Here is a 15,000-nt window from a genome sequence, read left to right on the forward strand (position 1 = left end):
TCATTTTTTCCCTCTTTCTCTCCGTTGTCGATAAAATTCTGAACTCACGAGAGAATGCATTCCCTTTAATTTCTTCATCAAATATTTACCAGTGAGAGAGAGAGAGAGAGAGAGAGAGAGAGAGAGAGAGAGAGAGAGAGAGAATGTTACACAATGCGTACTTCTTTTTTGGGTTGGATGTCAGAAAGTGAACAATTACCCCCTCCACTCTCTCTCTCTCTCTCTCTCTCTCTCTCTCTCTCTCTCTCTCTCTCTCTCTCTCTCTCTCTCTCTTTCAAATCTCAACCCGCCACTTATTTCTGCACATCTTAAGGGTTGGTTTCTAAGCTATGACTAACGTAATTACTAAGGAACACCTGTAGATGGCTCATACCTGCGGGATTTACACACAGCGAGAACAGCGAGTCAATGTCATGAATAATTCTGGCCGAGAAGTAGGCAGTGACGTGGTTATTTTATTCATGAGGAGCGTTGAGCTGAGTTTCTGGTGGTGGTGGCAGTGGTGGTGGTGGTGGTGGAGCCTGAAGAGACGTGGGACGGTGCGTGAGAAGTAAGAGGAGGAGGAGGAGAAGGAAGAAAAGGAAGAGGTGAGGTATAAATGTTAGTACAGGAGGGTTGAGTGGGTGCAGGGAGAAAGGAGGCTGTGTTGGAGGCGAATACTGCGTGTGGGTGTAAGGGAGAGAACTGGAGATAGTTGGTGTGGGTGAGAGAAGTGTGTGAGGGAGAGTATACTGTAAGTGGGAGGAATGAGAGATGGAAGGAAGGTGGTAAGGACGCGTGGGTGTTGAGTACTGGGCGGGGTCATAGGAGGGAAGGTGGTGGTGGTGGTGGCGGTGCTGTAATGAAGACCAATGTTTGCCAGACTTTTGTAAACGTGACACGAAATACACTCGTTTTCCCTTGCCTGGTGACCCTAAAAGGTTGATTAATTACAGACACTACCTCATCCCTTCGCCATTGGGCCCTGACTACTGGAATATTTATCAACAACATTTCAGTGTATACTATTGTTAGTACTACACAGTTAGAAAGATGAAGTAAAGTGAAATTAAGTGAGTCTTGGGAACAGTGTAAAGATAAATAGCTGGTCTTTAAGGAGCTGAAAGTTAAAGGGACTTGGCAACACAGCAGCAATAATGTAGCTGGGAGTATTGCAATAAGAGTTCACTATGGCCTTGAAAGTACTACAGTAATGATAGATATGTTGATAACACTGGAAAGGCGTGAAAACAAACTATTATTAGCCACTAAATATTTAGACTTTAAAAGTTTTATTAATTTGGCTAAACTGAACACATTATTATTGCTATTATTACAGTTTTATTCACTGAAGCAAAGACTTTTTCTCCCACAAGTCTTGAATGGGACCTGCTTCAGCTGCGTCAGTATTTCCGGAACCCTTTGCAGTTCGCCATTTTCATTAAGCAATTATCATAACAATAGCACATAGTTTTCCCCTCTCATATTCACTCCAGTGGAAAAAACCCTAGTAACATTAACTCGTCTCTGGCGTGAGGTGGGTGTGGGGGAGGACGCGTGGGTGAGGCTGCGTGGCGGGGAGGAGGGCGTGGGTGGTAATAAAAGGATGAGTGGAAGAGGGATGAGTGGATGAGACTGGAGAGCTGGGGAGAGAGGTCATGAGGGTATCAGTATACAGGATGAGTGAGTGGATGAGTGGGAGAGGGTGGAGGGGGATGTGGTGGTGCCAGTCACTCTCCCAGTCCATCAGAGGGATTTAAACTAAAGTGACTTGCTCTACCCACCTCCCTTTCGCGCTCTCCCTAACCTGACATTCCGCCCACACCACCACGACCCACGCTCGGTAACCTCCAACTCCACCCACTGCCCATTGCTTCCCCCATCGTCGTGAGCTATATAATAAATGATTGGATCCCTGCAGTATACATTTGTTCCTTAAACTTGACTAATTCTTTACTATTCTTTAAGGGAACCAGCATCTAAAGTAGTTCTTTTTTCATATTTTGTTGCCCTTGGCTGGTTTTCCTCCTGCATGAAGAAAAAAAATACACACCACTGACTTTTATCCCGTACGTCCCTCCTCCTACTTTTAACTGCGCAGCACTTCCAAAAAGGATATTAGAAAACACGTCACATCTAAAAATACAAAACTCCACTCTACCGGATCATTCCATTTTCCTTTCCATGGACAGGAGAAGCGTTTGCCTCACTCTGACTTTCCTTTTCTCTTTCTTGCTTTCTTGTCCACCTTTGCTCCGCTGGCTGTCCAACAGAACCAGGAATGGATGCGTGACTCTGAGAACTGTTGTCTAAGCCTGGTACTTTATCTCTTCCCTCCACCTCTCCCTCTTCCCGAAACACACGAATAATAGTTTTCTTTCTATTTCCTTCCTTCCCTCCCTCCCTCCGAACAGATTCCCCAAACCCTAGAATAACACTGCCGCCCCTCCAAGTGTCTGTGTGAAGTACCGCCGGGCCGAGTCTTACCGCGTGTCAGGTGTGCATGTCGGCCAGGTGTAGTGTGTGGGGACACTTCACCTGCCCTGCAGTCTTACCTGTGGGAGAGAGAGGAAAAAGATCAATTATTACATTCAGAACGTGCGCAGAAGAGAAGTAAGTAATTTAATAAGGAAAATAAGTACATATATATATGTTGGTTGAAAAAAGGCGCTCAACAAAGTGTTAATAAAAAAAATGAAGCATAAAGTATAAGATGAAATAAAAAATATCTATCTGCACACACACACACACACACACACACACACACACACACACACACACACACACACACACACACACACACACACACACACAGGCATAAAAAACACATCAACTGTTCTCTCTAATGCACAGGAGCAGAGTAACACAACGACCCGCCCCCGGACAGGCCTCGCGGGTAACCAAGATTTACGTGAGGGCTTCTAATCAACAATGGCTGGCGGGGCTTAATGGCTGGTTAGGCGGCAATACCTGAACAGCATCAATTCTTCGCCAACGATTATCACACCACCAGGAACCCCAGAACCCAACGTGAATTACTGGTAATGGGTGGAGGGAGCGTTGGTGGTGGTGGTATAACAGTAAGTAGTAGTAGTAGTAGTAGTAGTAGTAGTAGTAGTAGTAGTAGTAGTAGTAGTAGTAGTAGTAGTAGTAGTAGTAGTAGTAGTAGTAGTAGCCGAAGTAGTAGCAGTACCATTAACAATCATGCCTTAAACGTATCCCAAACAAAGGTTCAGTCAGAGATGAAAAGTGTAAGACATAAACAAAACGTCCTGAGACAAAACCAGAACAATGTGGTCTGAACTCCCAAACCAACCAACCCCTAACCTCTCTCTCTTTCTCTCTCTTCAGCACCCACACGCCAAAGTCCCGGGCGTGGCCTTGTACCTCGAAAACACCACCTTCAGACAACATGATCCGCGATAGATGAATGATTCCTAGGCACCACTTTAAACCACCACCATTACCACCACCACCATCACCACCACCACAGTATGCGTGCCCCCTTGCCTACAGTTTCCAAAAACAAATGCAAAAAAAGAGAGATAATTACATGAAACCAAACTGTTCCTGCCTCAGTGGGATTCAGAATAGTCGGTGTTAAGCACGTGCCGCTAAGTTTATCTGTTAAGGTCACGTGGTGGTATTGATCCGGGAGGCGAGGTCAGCACCCACATACCGGCAAACCAGTTAACTGAATGACACTCCTCCAAGTCTTCTATCTTTGGCTTCTGGCGTCCAGGAACCGTACCGGAGAGGCAGCAATGGCGTGGCAGGATGGTAGGGAGGCATACAGGGAGGTAGGGAGGCGAGCAGATAGGCAAGCAAAGGAAGAAGAAGGAAGATGACAACAACAAAGACAAAGAAGAAAACGATGAAAAAAAGGCAAAAATTAGAAGGAAAACATGAGTTGAAGGAGGAGGAGGAGGAGGAGGAGGAGGAGGAGGAGAAGGAGAAGGAGAAGGAGAAGGAGGAGGAGAAGGAGGAGGAGGAGGAGGAGGAGAAGGAGGAGGAGGAGGAGGAGGAGGAGAAGGAGGAGGAGGAGGAGGAGGAGGAGGAGGAGGAGGAATGATGTTGGGGAGTTGGGGAGAGAGAGAGAGAGAGAGAGAGAGAGAGAGAGAGAGAGAGAGAGAGAGAGAGAGAGAGAGAGAGAGAGAGAGAGAGAGAGAGAGAGAGAGAGAGAGAGAGAGAGAGAGAGAGAGAGAGAGAGAGAGAGAGAGAGAGAGAGAGAGAGAGAGAGAGAGAGAGAGAGAGAGAGAGAGAGAGAGAGAGAGAGTTGAAGAAGAGCAGGAAGTCAGGCGAGCAAGGGTACGAGAAAGTCTGGGAAGAAGGCAGGCACGGCAGCTACGTAGGAGGCATTCGGAATGATGATCATACGCCTGGAAGTAGGAAAAGAAGCCTGCGGAGATGACAAAAATAACTAGGAAGGCAAAAAAAAAATAAAAATGGGAGGAAAGCAGCAGCGAAAAGAAGAGGAAGGAAGCAGCGGGGAGACGCATCGCAGGTGAGGTGACAGGGCACGCCTTCAGGACCTTCAAGTGTTATGACGCGGCGCCTTGGGGGGGATTAATTAACGCTTCTGTGTCACTGAATCAGGCGGAAGACCTTCAGAATATGTCAGCGTTACGTGTAGGATGAGAAAAGGATCCGTATTTATGCAGAAACGCTTTGCTCTCTCAGGGCGACTGATTTCTAAAGGCTTTAGTTGAAGATACTCATATTTTAAGGGTATTTTTATGATTCTGGTGATGGATTAGCAAAATTTCTAGTTGATCATAAGGAGAAACTGTCTTCAAAACCCGCCGTGGTACAGTGGAACCATGCGCGCTTTGGGGTCCGCGGGGTTTTCAAGAGTTCGAATCTTGTCCACGGTCTGAGTGTAGGTTGGGCTTCCTCACTTGGGGCAACGGTCTCCTAGCCGGTGGACTTTGAGATAGGAGGTACCCCAAAAAGTACCCCCTTTAGCCCATAAATTCCCGTGAAAAGCCCACATGGTGAAAAAAAAGAAAAAAAAAAGTCGTCTATAGGGACTTGTCGTGGTAACAGAGTATGGCATTTCTGAATACGGCCGAATATAAGGTAAGACCATCTGAACAGCCCTCCAGGATCTTGTCTTCCGCTGCTCCTTGTTAGTGTAGAGCGTGTATTTAGAAACATTTCTCGCCTCGTCTCATTAAAAAGAAATAATAATCAATGTTGTTATCATTATCATAATTTATTATCATTATCACCGCCACTATCACCACCAACACCACCACCATCACCACCACCATCACCACCACCACCACCACCATCACCACCACCACGATCAACATTACATCATCACTGCCACCGTCATCACACCAAAGGCGCATTACCAAATTAGAAGACACCAAAACAACAAAAGACTATGAGGCTGTTGATTGGATTACCTACACACACACACACACACACACACACACACACACACACACACACACACACACACACAGTTGAGCCGTGAAGCAAGTGTGGCTCGTGGATCAACCTCTTAAACTGTTGAGGGGAGCCATAAGACCAGAATTATGGCGCAGTGTTTACGAGAACGGCGCGGGATACGGAGACAGGCAACGCGAGGGGCGGGAGGTCAGCCAGAAGGAGGAGGACGAGGAGGAGGAGGAGGAAGAGGAAGGTCGTCTGCCGGAAGAGGATTTGACTAGATTACAGTAACATGAAAAACGTGACAATGAAAGAAAATGAGGAGACAAAATTGATGAGAGAGAGAGAGAGAGAGAGAGAGAGAGAGAGAGAGAGAGAGAGAGAGAGAGAGAGAGAGAGAGAGAGAGAGAGAGAGAGAGAGAGAGAGAGAGAGAGAGAGTGTGTGTGTGTGTGTGTGTGTGTGTGTGTGTGTGTGTGTGTGTGTGTGTGTGTGTGTGTGTGTGTGTGTGTGTGTGTGTGTGTGTGTGTGTGTGTGTGTGTGTGTGTGTGTGTGTGTGTGTGTGTGTGTGTGTGTGTGTGTGTGTGTGTGTGTGTGTGTGTGTGTGTGTGTGTGTGTGTGTGTGTGTGTGTGTGTGTGTGTGTGTGTGTGTGTGTGTGTGTGTGTGTGTGTGTGTGTGTGTGTGTGTGTGTGTGTGTGTGCATGCGCGCGCGTCTCATGTCATCACCCACCAATCCACATTCAGATTGGCAAAGATTGAAGGATCCATGCACTGTCTGCCTTTCCTCTGAGATTCCCCCGGCTCTATCCTACTGACGGAGGAGAGGCAAGTATATCCACAACTCCTCCTCCTCCTCCTCCTCCTCCTCCTCCAGCCGCAGGTACTACAGAAGGCGCGGCGCGGGGCTTAGCAAGGACGTATAAGAGGATTTAATAGTGACTCGGTAATGTGGTGCGAGGGAGATGGATGAGACAGGAGGGCATTACAGAGTGTTGGTGGCGGTGAGGCAGGAGGCAGCATCAGGAGGGCATTGTAGCTGCTTGCTTGGGGGAATTTAGACAGTGCAAGAGAGAGAGAGAGAGAGAGAGAGAGAGAGAGAGAGAGAGAGAGAGAGAGAGAGAGAGAGAGAGAGAGAGAGAGAGAGAGAGAGAGAGAGAGAAATCATAATCAATTAACCCCTTCTGTACTGGGACGCATTTTTACCATGGGTTTTGAGTATGATTAGACGATTTTATTTACATTATGAAGAGTGTATGGAGGTCAGAAGATTAATGGCCACAGTCTTCACAGAGGTTACTGAAGCTGTATAAAAATCACCAAATAGTACACAGAATAAACATAAAAACGTGTCATGGTACTGAAGGAGTTCAAAAAATGCCTCCAAAATAGTAACACACACACAGAGACAGACAGACGCACAGACGATATTACATATGAATAACAGTGCGTCTTAGGGATATAATAGCGGTGTTATAGGGTGATAAACGGCAGTAAAGGTCTAAGAAATGTGGTGTGAGAATAGTCTTAACCCCTTCAGTACCATGACTTTTTTTTACATTTATTCTGGTTACTGTTTGCTGGTTTCATACAGCTTCAGAAACTCATGTGTGATATTTAAGTAGTGAAGACTGGCCATTAATCTTCTGACCCCCACCCCATAGACCCTTCCTAATGCAGACAAAATCGTCTAAGCACACCCAAACTCATGGTAAAAATGTGTCCCCAGTACTGAATAGGCTAAGGTAGATGAAAGTACTTGTACATATAAGAAGGCTTTAAGAATGAGGGAGGTAGAGGAAGGAGGATAACAGTGTGTACAAGAAAGAGTCGAAGGGATGTGTGTGATAGTGTGATAGTGTGGTGAGTGTGCCGCGTCGTCAAGGCAAGTAGTGGGCACAGATAGAGGCCTGGACCCCGCCCAACCCTCGCCGCCTCGCGCTGAAGAATGCAGTGCCAACGAGCAACAACCTAAAAGTGTAGCAATTGTTCCACGGCGAGCTGAGCAGAGCGAGAATAAACGCGCACTTGGTGACACACACACACACACACACACACAAGCTGCTCCCATTATAAAAACAGATGCGAGGTCCAGGGATCAGTTTTACTATTAAACACTCCATCGCCGACATGTTATCTTGTACACGTCGCTATTCCCGCCGCCAACCACCGCCGCCACCACCATCACCACCGGCAGTAACAAAACCTTCACCACCACCACCACCACCACCTGCGTAAAGTTACAATAAAGAAAGACGAGTGGAAGACAGCAGTTATAATTAACCATTTCAGTACCATATTCCTTCTGCTTAGTATTTGGTGATTTTATACAGCTTCTGAAATTTATGTGGTGGATTAAAATAGTGAAGAGTGTGACCATTAATCTTCTGACCTCCATAGACCCTTCCTAATGTCAATAGAATGGTACACAAATCTCAAGGTAAATAATGCGCCCCAGTACTGAAGGAGTTAATGGTTGAGTAAAGGAGTCAACTTACGAACAGTATATATCGCCATTGAATTTAGCGTCCATGCTGTAATGTCACGTCCTCTGATATGCTAAGTGTCCATCAATTGCCCGTGGTACAGTGGAACCATGCGTGCTTTGGGGTCCGAGAGGTCTACAAGCGCACGGGTTCGAATACTGTCCACGGTCCGGCTGTAGGTTGGGCTTCCTCAGTCGGGGCAACGGTTTCCTAGCGGGTGGGCTCTGAGATAGGAGGTACCCTAAAAAGTATCCCCTTAAGCCCATAAATTCCTGTGAAAAGCCCACATGGTATAAATAAAAAAAAAAATAAAAACCTTTCTGAATACAAGAGAAATTGAGACGATACCCTAAAACTGGACAACGTAAGCAAAACACACATACACACACAGAAAAAGAAATAAATACAGATTATATTAAACCTTTGAGTAACATGCCGCGTTTTCAGTCATTCTGGTTATCGTTTGGCCATTTTATACAGCTTCAGAAACTTATGTCGGGGGATTAAAATAGCAAAGACTCTGGCCATTAATCTTTTCACCTCCAAAGACCCTTGCTCATACAAACAAAATCGTCTAATCATAATAAAAATGCATCTCAGTATTGAAGCGGTTCATTCCACCCACAACTAATTTCCCACCACTAGTCAGTTACACTCGTCTCACCCAATCTCTAATCTACATCATCTCATCTGCACTCATCAACCCATTCATTCACTCTTCACAACAGGCACACTATCTGAGGACTGTCAACTCATCTCCCTTCACACTAAACAAAATCTCATAATCCACCTATCCTTTACCTTTATCCTCTCACCTTGACCTGCGACTGTTTACCAAAGGCGCAAACACGTCACTTGCTCTTCAGGTTTGCACATCTTTTTCTATATCAGTTCGTTTTTTGTATTTATCTAAGTCAATATATTGTCTTCACCTCCACCACGTGCCTGATGCGCTTCCTTGCAGATGAATGTGGCTTCAGGAGGAGGAAGGAGGAGGAGGAGGAGGAGGAGGAGGAGGAGGAGGAGGAGGAGGAGGAGGAGGAGGAGGAGGAGGAGGAAAGAGAAGAGAAAATAAACTGATGAGAATGATAAGCACGAACAAAAAATAGAAGACATAAGAGGAAGAGAAGGAAAATATGACAAAAAAACAGTAGAAAATAGAAGAATAAGAAGAAACAAATGAAGGAAAAGAAAAACGACGCAAAGGAGGAGGAGGAGGAGGAGGAGGAGGAGGAGGAGGTCGCCTTGCTGACGTGTCTTGGTGCACGCGTTTGGAAGCAACATTATAAATCCACGCCAAATGAACCACGCAAGGACGATCACGTGACCCTGGCGGATGGAGCTTGAATGGGAGACAATGCCAGTGAAAACAACAGCTGTGTTATGCGAGTATGACGAAGGAAACAAGCAGCAGCAGATCTACAGGCCTTACGAGTCTGCCTGTACACGAACGTCGATATTTTTAAAGGCATATTTTCTTTTCTTTTTTCGTAATCAAAAAGTGAAGTAAATGTGGGAGACGAGAGGGACGAGAGAGAGAGAGAGAGAGAGAGAGAGAGAGAGAGAGAGAGAGAGAGAGAGAGAGAGAGATAGGAGACACAGAAATAAGTCAGGATGAACAAAACAAATAGTAAAGGAGTAAAATAAAGATGACTGTGAGTAGAATAAACAAATATAAGAATCCTGAAGAAACACAGGGAACAGAAAAGTAAACAGGACAAATAAACAGGTTATAAATACTAAACACCTGGAGACTTACACTACCTCACAAAGAAAGACAAACAAACAGACAGACAGACAGACACAGACAGACACGGACAGACAGGCATACGTGTGCAGGTGGGGGTATATGAAGACACTGAGGAGATAAGTGAGGTGTTGAAATGGATGCAGATAAAAATGGAGCCCTTTACTATCATTCTCATAATCAGCCTCCATGATGCCACTACGCCCTAAGAGCCTCCACAGATCCACCCCACTTAACTCTGCCTGCCACTGCTTCTCTTTATACTAAGCCTATTCCTGATTAAATAAAGGAATGGGTGCAGTAAATATGTGGAGCAGAGGAACAAGGAGAGCATAAAAACATAAGAGTATAAAATAAGGAGACTGTAAGAGGCCAGGTGACCTACACAAGACAACGCCTGAACCTCCTCCAGAGAGAGAGAGAGAGAGAGAGAGAGAGAGAGAGAGAGAGAGAGAGAGAGAGAGAGAGAGAGAGAGAGAGAGAGAGAGAGAGAGAGAGAGAGAGAGAGAGAGAGAGAGAGAGAGAGAGAGAGAGAGAGTGAGTGAGTGAGTGAGTGAGTGAGTGAGTGAGTGAGTGAGTGAGTGAGTGAGTGAGTGAGTGAGTGAGTGAGTGTGTGTGTGTGTGTGTGTGTGTGTGTGTGTGTGTGTGTGTGTGTGTGTGTGTGTGTGTGTGTGTGTGTGTGTGTGTGTGTGTGTGTGTGTTGAGAAGTGTTATATATTACTTTAATCCTAACTTTACACGTTATCATTGTAAGCTGCTGTCGATATAATATCTATCTATTTATCCATCTATCTGTGTCTGTATGTGTGTGTGTGTGTGTGTGTGTGTGTGTGTGTGTGTGTGTGTGTGTGTGTGTGTGTGTGTGTGTGTGTGTGTGTGTGTGTGTGTGTGAAACCTCTGTTAGTCCTTGGAAGCAATTTGAGTCTCCTTGGTGACCGTGGTGGCGGTGGTGGTTGAGGGAGGTTAGGAGCGAGTGTGGGGAATTACTCAATAACATTAGAGTGGTTTTAAAAGAAGGTTGAATTACTCGTACCGGGAAGAAAGAAGGATGGGAAGAGTAAGTGAGTGAGTGAGAGGGAAAGTGAGTGAGTGGGCGGGAGCTGCAGGTACGTGATACAATTGGATAACGACTCCTAAACGTGAAGAGGAATGAAGAATAGAAGGCTAGAGGAAAGGAGAAAAAGAAACGATACGCTGAGAGGAAGGAAATGTATCGTGATATCTGGCAAGAAAATTTACATCTATTTATTACACTGTTCGTGGATTTGAGTGTATCATTTCACCTCCACCTGAAGAGAACCAACCGTAAGGCGATGAAATTGAGGTCACTCTAAATATTTAATGAAGATATATCGCAGTAGGAACAAAATACTGGCGTCAAAAGGTTGTGTTAAGAAATTACTAACGCTAAGACATGCAATCAAGTTTCCCCGCACACTAAGCCCAAGAAGCAGACCAGCGCGAGGTGGACTGCACGACACGGCTTCCCTTCTGCACACCTTGCTTGACTTCCACACCCCAACGACTCACTGACAAACTGACACAGGAGACTTTTATTATTATTTTTCTTCTATATTTAATTGAAACACTTCTGAAATTTTAAGCTTGGCAAGGCAAAGATTATATTGTCTACTCAGCGCGTCACTCATATTCAAGTTCCCTTCATGACGTGACAGCAAGATGTATGCGCTTGTCCGTCCTCTCATGACACGACGATTACTTGGGGGCGATGACCTGCGGGACTCTTGCCCATCACCCGCGCCATACGGAGGCTACTATGAGTGAACCTGTTGGTGGTGTTAGTCGGAGCTATGTGGCTGATGCGGCACACATGTCAAGGGCCTGGTGAGGTGTTGCGTACTTTATGTTGTTTCCTTCCTAACTCGCTACTGGGGCCTACGTATCCTTGTGGCTTACTATATATAAGCAACATTTCCCGCGTGGTATATTCACATGTTGGATCTAAATATAAATAGGTGAGGTGTGTGATGATGACTACTCAAGAGTCAGTGTCACTGAGGCACTTGCTCAGTGTGAAATAATGGTGCACACTGACCTCCATGCGCAATAACAAAACCTTTTGCTATTTTTCCCCTAGCAGTGGTGAAACAGTAAGGAATGATGGTGTAATGTACCTACTTAAACATTAGCTTGTCAAAGCTAGGGCTTTTGTAAAAGCTTGAGGTTAGGGACAGTCAACAAAACAGCTGTGTACAGTACATAAGACTCCCTTGACAAGCCATCAAGGGAGGTTAGCAGCCTGAAACAACCAGAAGTGTGTTACAAACTATTTTTACCTCAGAGCTTCGGCTGGAGATGCAAATAATATTCCTTTTTCTCTCTCGTGGGGCAGTGAATGTGGTAGCCATTGAGACGAGGGAGGCGGTAAGGAAGAGACCGCGAACCGAGGGAGTGGGGCGGTACTCGGGCTGACAAGCACCATCGTCAGGGATGCTACTTTCAGAAAGCTGGTCTTCAGTTGTGTCTGAGTACGACTGTGACGGCTTCCGCCCGGCATAAGATCCACTGAGGGAGACGCCTCGCCCGCGAGACAAAGTAGAGGTAGGCGATGAGGATTCCGAGTATGTCACTTCCTCCAGCAACCCAAATTCACAAAGAGTTTTGAGGTAGTCTTCTGAGATACCTGGATACAACTTCCGGAGCTCCTCCACCTCACTGGCAACAGCTGGAGGCAGGGCGGTCAGGATGGGCTGCAGGGGCACGAGAAAAGGAGCTAAGGCAGACTTCGTGGGAATCCCCATCGAGGAGCGCGACTCCTTCCTCATGTCAGACAAGGAGCGCTTCACCTTCCACTTTTCGGTGGTCATGCTGCTGCTCTTGTTGCGGTGCTGCCTATCATTGGCCAGCGCTATCTCTGTATCTCCACCAGAGCTGTTGTTTCCAAACTCAGTGTCATCTTGAAAATCTATTTTCTCAACTTCATCTCCTACAAAAAACATTGGTCTTTTTCTGTGTAAGAGTTGTGAACATGAGGTGGTACTGCAGCAATCACTGCTGTCTGAGCATAAAGTGTTAGACATATCCCCGCAAGAGCTATTTTCGATCTCCGCCTCTTGCTTCCATCCTTCACATTCCTCACCCCAAAGGTCGCCATCATCTTCAGCGTCACACAGCCCCGGGGTCTGACATCCGGAAGTTATCGCGTCTTCTAAGTCACTGTCCCAGTCATCGAGATGCTCGACTAGTTTGGGATCGACTAGAAGGTCTAGAAGATCAAAGTCGTCCTGTGAGTGACACCTAGTACGTGTGAAGCAAAGATCGTAAGGGGAGTCATCAGGAGGCTCAGTGATACCCGACAAATAACGTGCCACAACACCTGACGAGGCGCCTCCGACCAGCTGCTGCATCTCCTTCCTACCACAGCTCGCCACTGTTGCTCGTGCAGGCCACTCGCTGCTTGGCACGTCTTCGTGCAATGAGACTGGACACGTGTCTGCATCTTTTTCCACTTGTAAGGAAGCATAATACTCTGGACCACAAATCGTTTCCCTGGAGCAGAGAAGGGAAGTGTCACAGCAGGGGCAAGGCAAGTCATTCCCTGCAAACACCAGGGATCTTGGGCACAGACTCCCGTCACTCTCAGCGATGCAGGACATGACGCTGGTAGTTACTGGACTGAGCAAGATGAAGAAAGTACGTCGCGTGATGCACGCAACCACATCACTGAACATACAATTCGTCTCATCTCGATTCAATCTCCATCTTCTTGAAATTTATGTTACTGCACAAGAATGACTGTTTGGTTCGCGAATGAAGATGATGAAGCACTGCCGTGTGAACTAAACTCCCAGAGAGCCAGCGGACGGTGCGAGGACTGGCAATGCAGGGCACGAGGAGCTGCGGCGGAGGGTTAGGACAAGGACAGGGCGAGGACTGAAGTAACACTACGACGCACGTCGCCACGTCGACCTCCACCTCACCTCTTCAGACACAGTAGTTGCCTAAACCCTCACCTCAAGGTCATCCTCAAGTCAATGCGGAAATAAAGTGAGGTGTGATCCAGAGATGCTGGTAGGCTTCCTTGTGTGTCAGGGAGGGGAGGGGGTGAGAGGAACGACGCAAGCAGTACCCTAATCATTTATCACTCACACAACGTTTAAAATTCCTGCCGTCTGATCGAGATCATTAACAACGAGAAAAAAAAAAAAAGAGGAAAAATTATTAGTGCACCTTTACTCCGAACAGACGAAGACAAAATATCAAATCAAACAACAATAATAATAACAATAGTAATAATAATGATAATAAAACAATAATAATAACAATAATAATAATAACAATAACAAAAATAATAAAAATAATAACAATAATAATAATATTAGCATTAATAATAATAATAATAATAATAATAATAATAATAATAATAATAATAATAATAATAATAATAATAATAATAATAATAATAATAATAATAATAATAATAATAATAATAATAATAATAATAATAATAATAACAATAAAAAATAAACAAATAAATGAATACATAAATAAATGATAAATCGAGTTTGCCAATATCTAAATGCTCCTCGAATAAAGATAAAAGAAAATTACTGTAATGTAAGCAGCATGGGAGCAAACAGTTATTGTTTCAATGCAGATGAACCAAACACGACCAAAAATCTGAATATGAGCGTTCCTAATATGCCGCGTATGTGAACCCTCCGCCCCGGTCCAAGAGCTTGCTATCAATGTGTGTGTGTGTGTGTGTGTGTGTGTGTGTGTGTGTGTGTGTGTGTGTGTGTGTGTGTGTAGCACTAAGGCGCCACAAACGCAGCAGAGCGTTGACGCAGCAGCAACAAGCCAGGACAAATAGAAGAGTTGCATTATATAACCATTTCGTGTAAGTGAATCAGTCTGGGCCTGCCCGCCACGACCCGGGCAGGGTGCGGGCCATCATCCACCAATCATGCACCACGTACCTTTCACTCCCACTATCCATCCCTCCCCTCCTACCGAATACCACCATCTCCACGTGCCCATCGGCCTCGCGTTTGCTTCCGTGTACTAGCCATTGCCTTTTCTTGACTGGTGAACTTAGATCATCACCACTTCCTCATAGGAGTCGTTCAGTCACCCCAGCGCCAAGGCCACGCGTGCACTCATCCCTCACCTCGCAGCCTTCCCCGTGACACGTGACCTCCACCTAACAAAACGGTTCCTGCAGCTACTCACGCCAGGCCTTCACACCCCAATCACCGACTTAACCTTGGCGTGCAAAATACTATGGCGACACGTACTCTAATACAGCAGCACAGCGAATCATTATTCATCTTACCGTGAATGTAACTCGACACGACACGAACATCTTTTTTTTTTTTATGTAAGAAGGGAAACTGGCCAAGGACAACAAAAAATAGAAAAAAAAGGCCCAATG

At 45.7% G+C, this 15,000-nt stretch overlaps 1 protein-coding gene across 13 annotated transcripts in view; it reads right to left on the reverse strand.

Moving 5' to 3' along the window:
• LOC123516173 (voltage-dependent L-type calcium channel subunit beta-1-like) overlaps window positions 1-15,000 on the reverse strand; it is a 190,434-nt gene that overhangs the window by 94,476 nt on the left and 80,958 nt on the right. For 3 of the 13 annotated variants that reach the window (XR_006678113.1, XM_045275346.1, XM_045275347.1), the window contains exon 1: window positions 11,903-13,470. The exons of 2 other annotated variants lie outside the window; for them this stretch is intronic. Coding sequence is in view for 8 of the 11 variants with exons in the window: in XM_045275346.1 (XP_045131281.1) it covers window positions 11,903-13,297 (1,395 nt within the window). In the remaining 3 variants the exon portion in view is untranslated. Of the gene's footprint in view, window positions 1-11,902; window positions 13,471-15,000 lie in introns of those variants that run through there. 8 more of the 13 variants (XM_045275344.1, XM_045275343.1, XM_045275340.1 and 5 more) reach the window with 4 other exon arrangements.

Source organism: Portunus trituberculatus, chromosome 40 (genome assembly GCF_017591435.1).
Source record: "Portunus trituberculatus isolate SZX2019 chromosome 40, ASM1759143v1, whole genome shotgun sequence".
NCBI lineage: Eukaryota > Metazoa > Arthropoda > Malacostraca > Decapoda > Portunidae > Portunus > Portunus trituberculatus.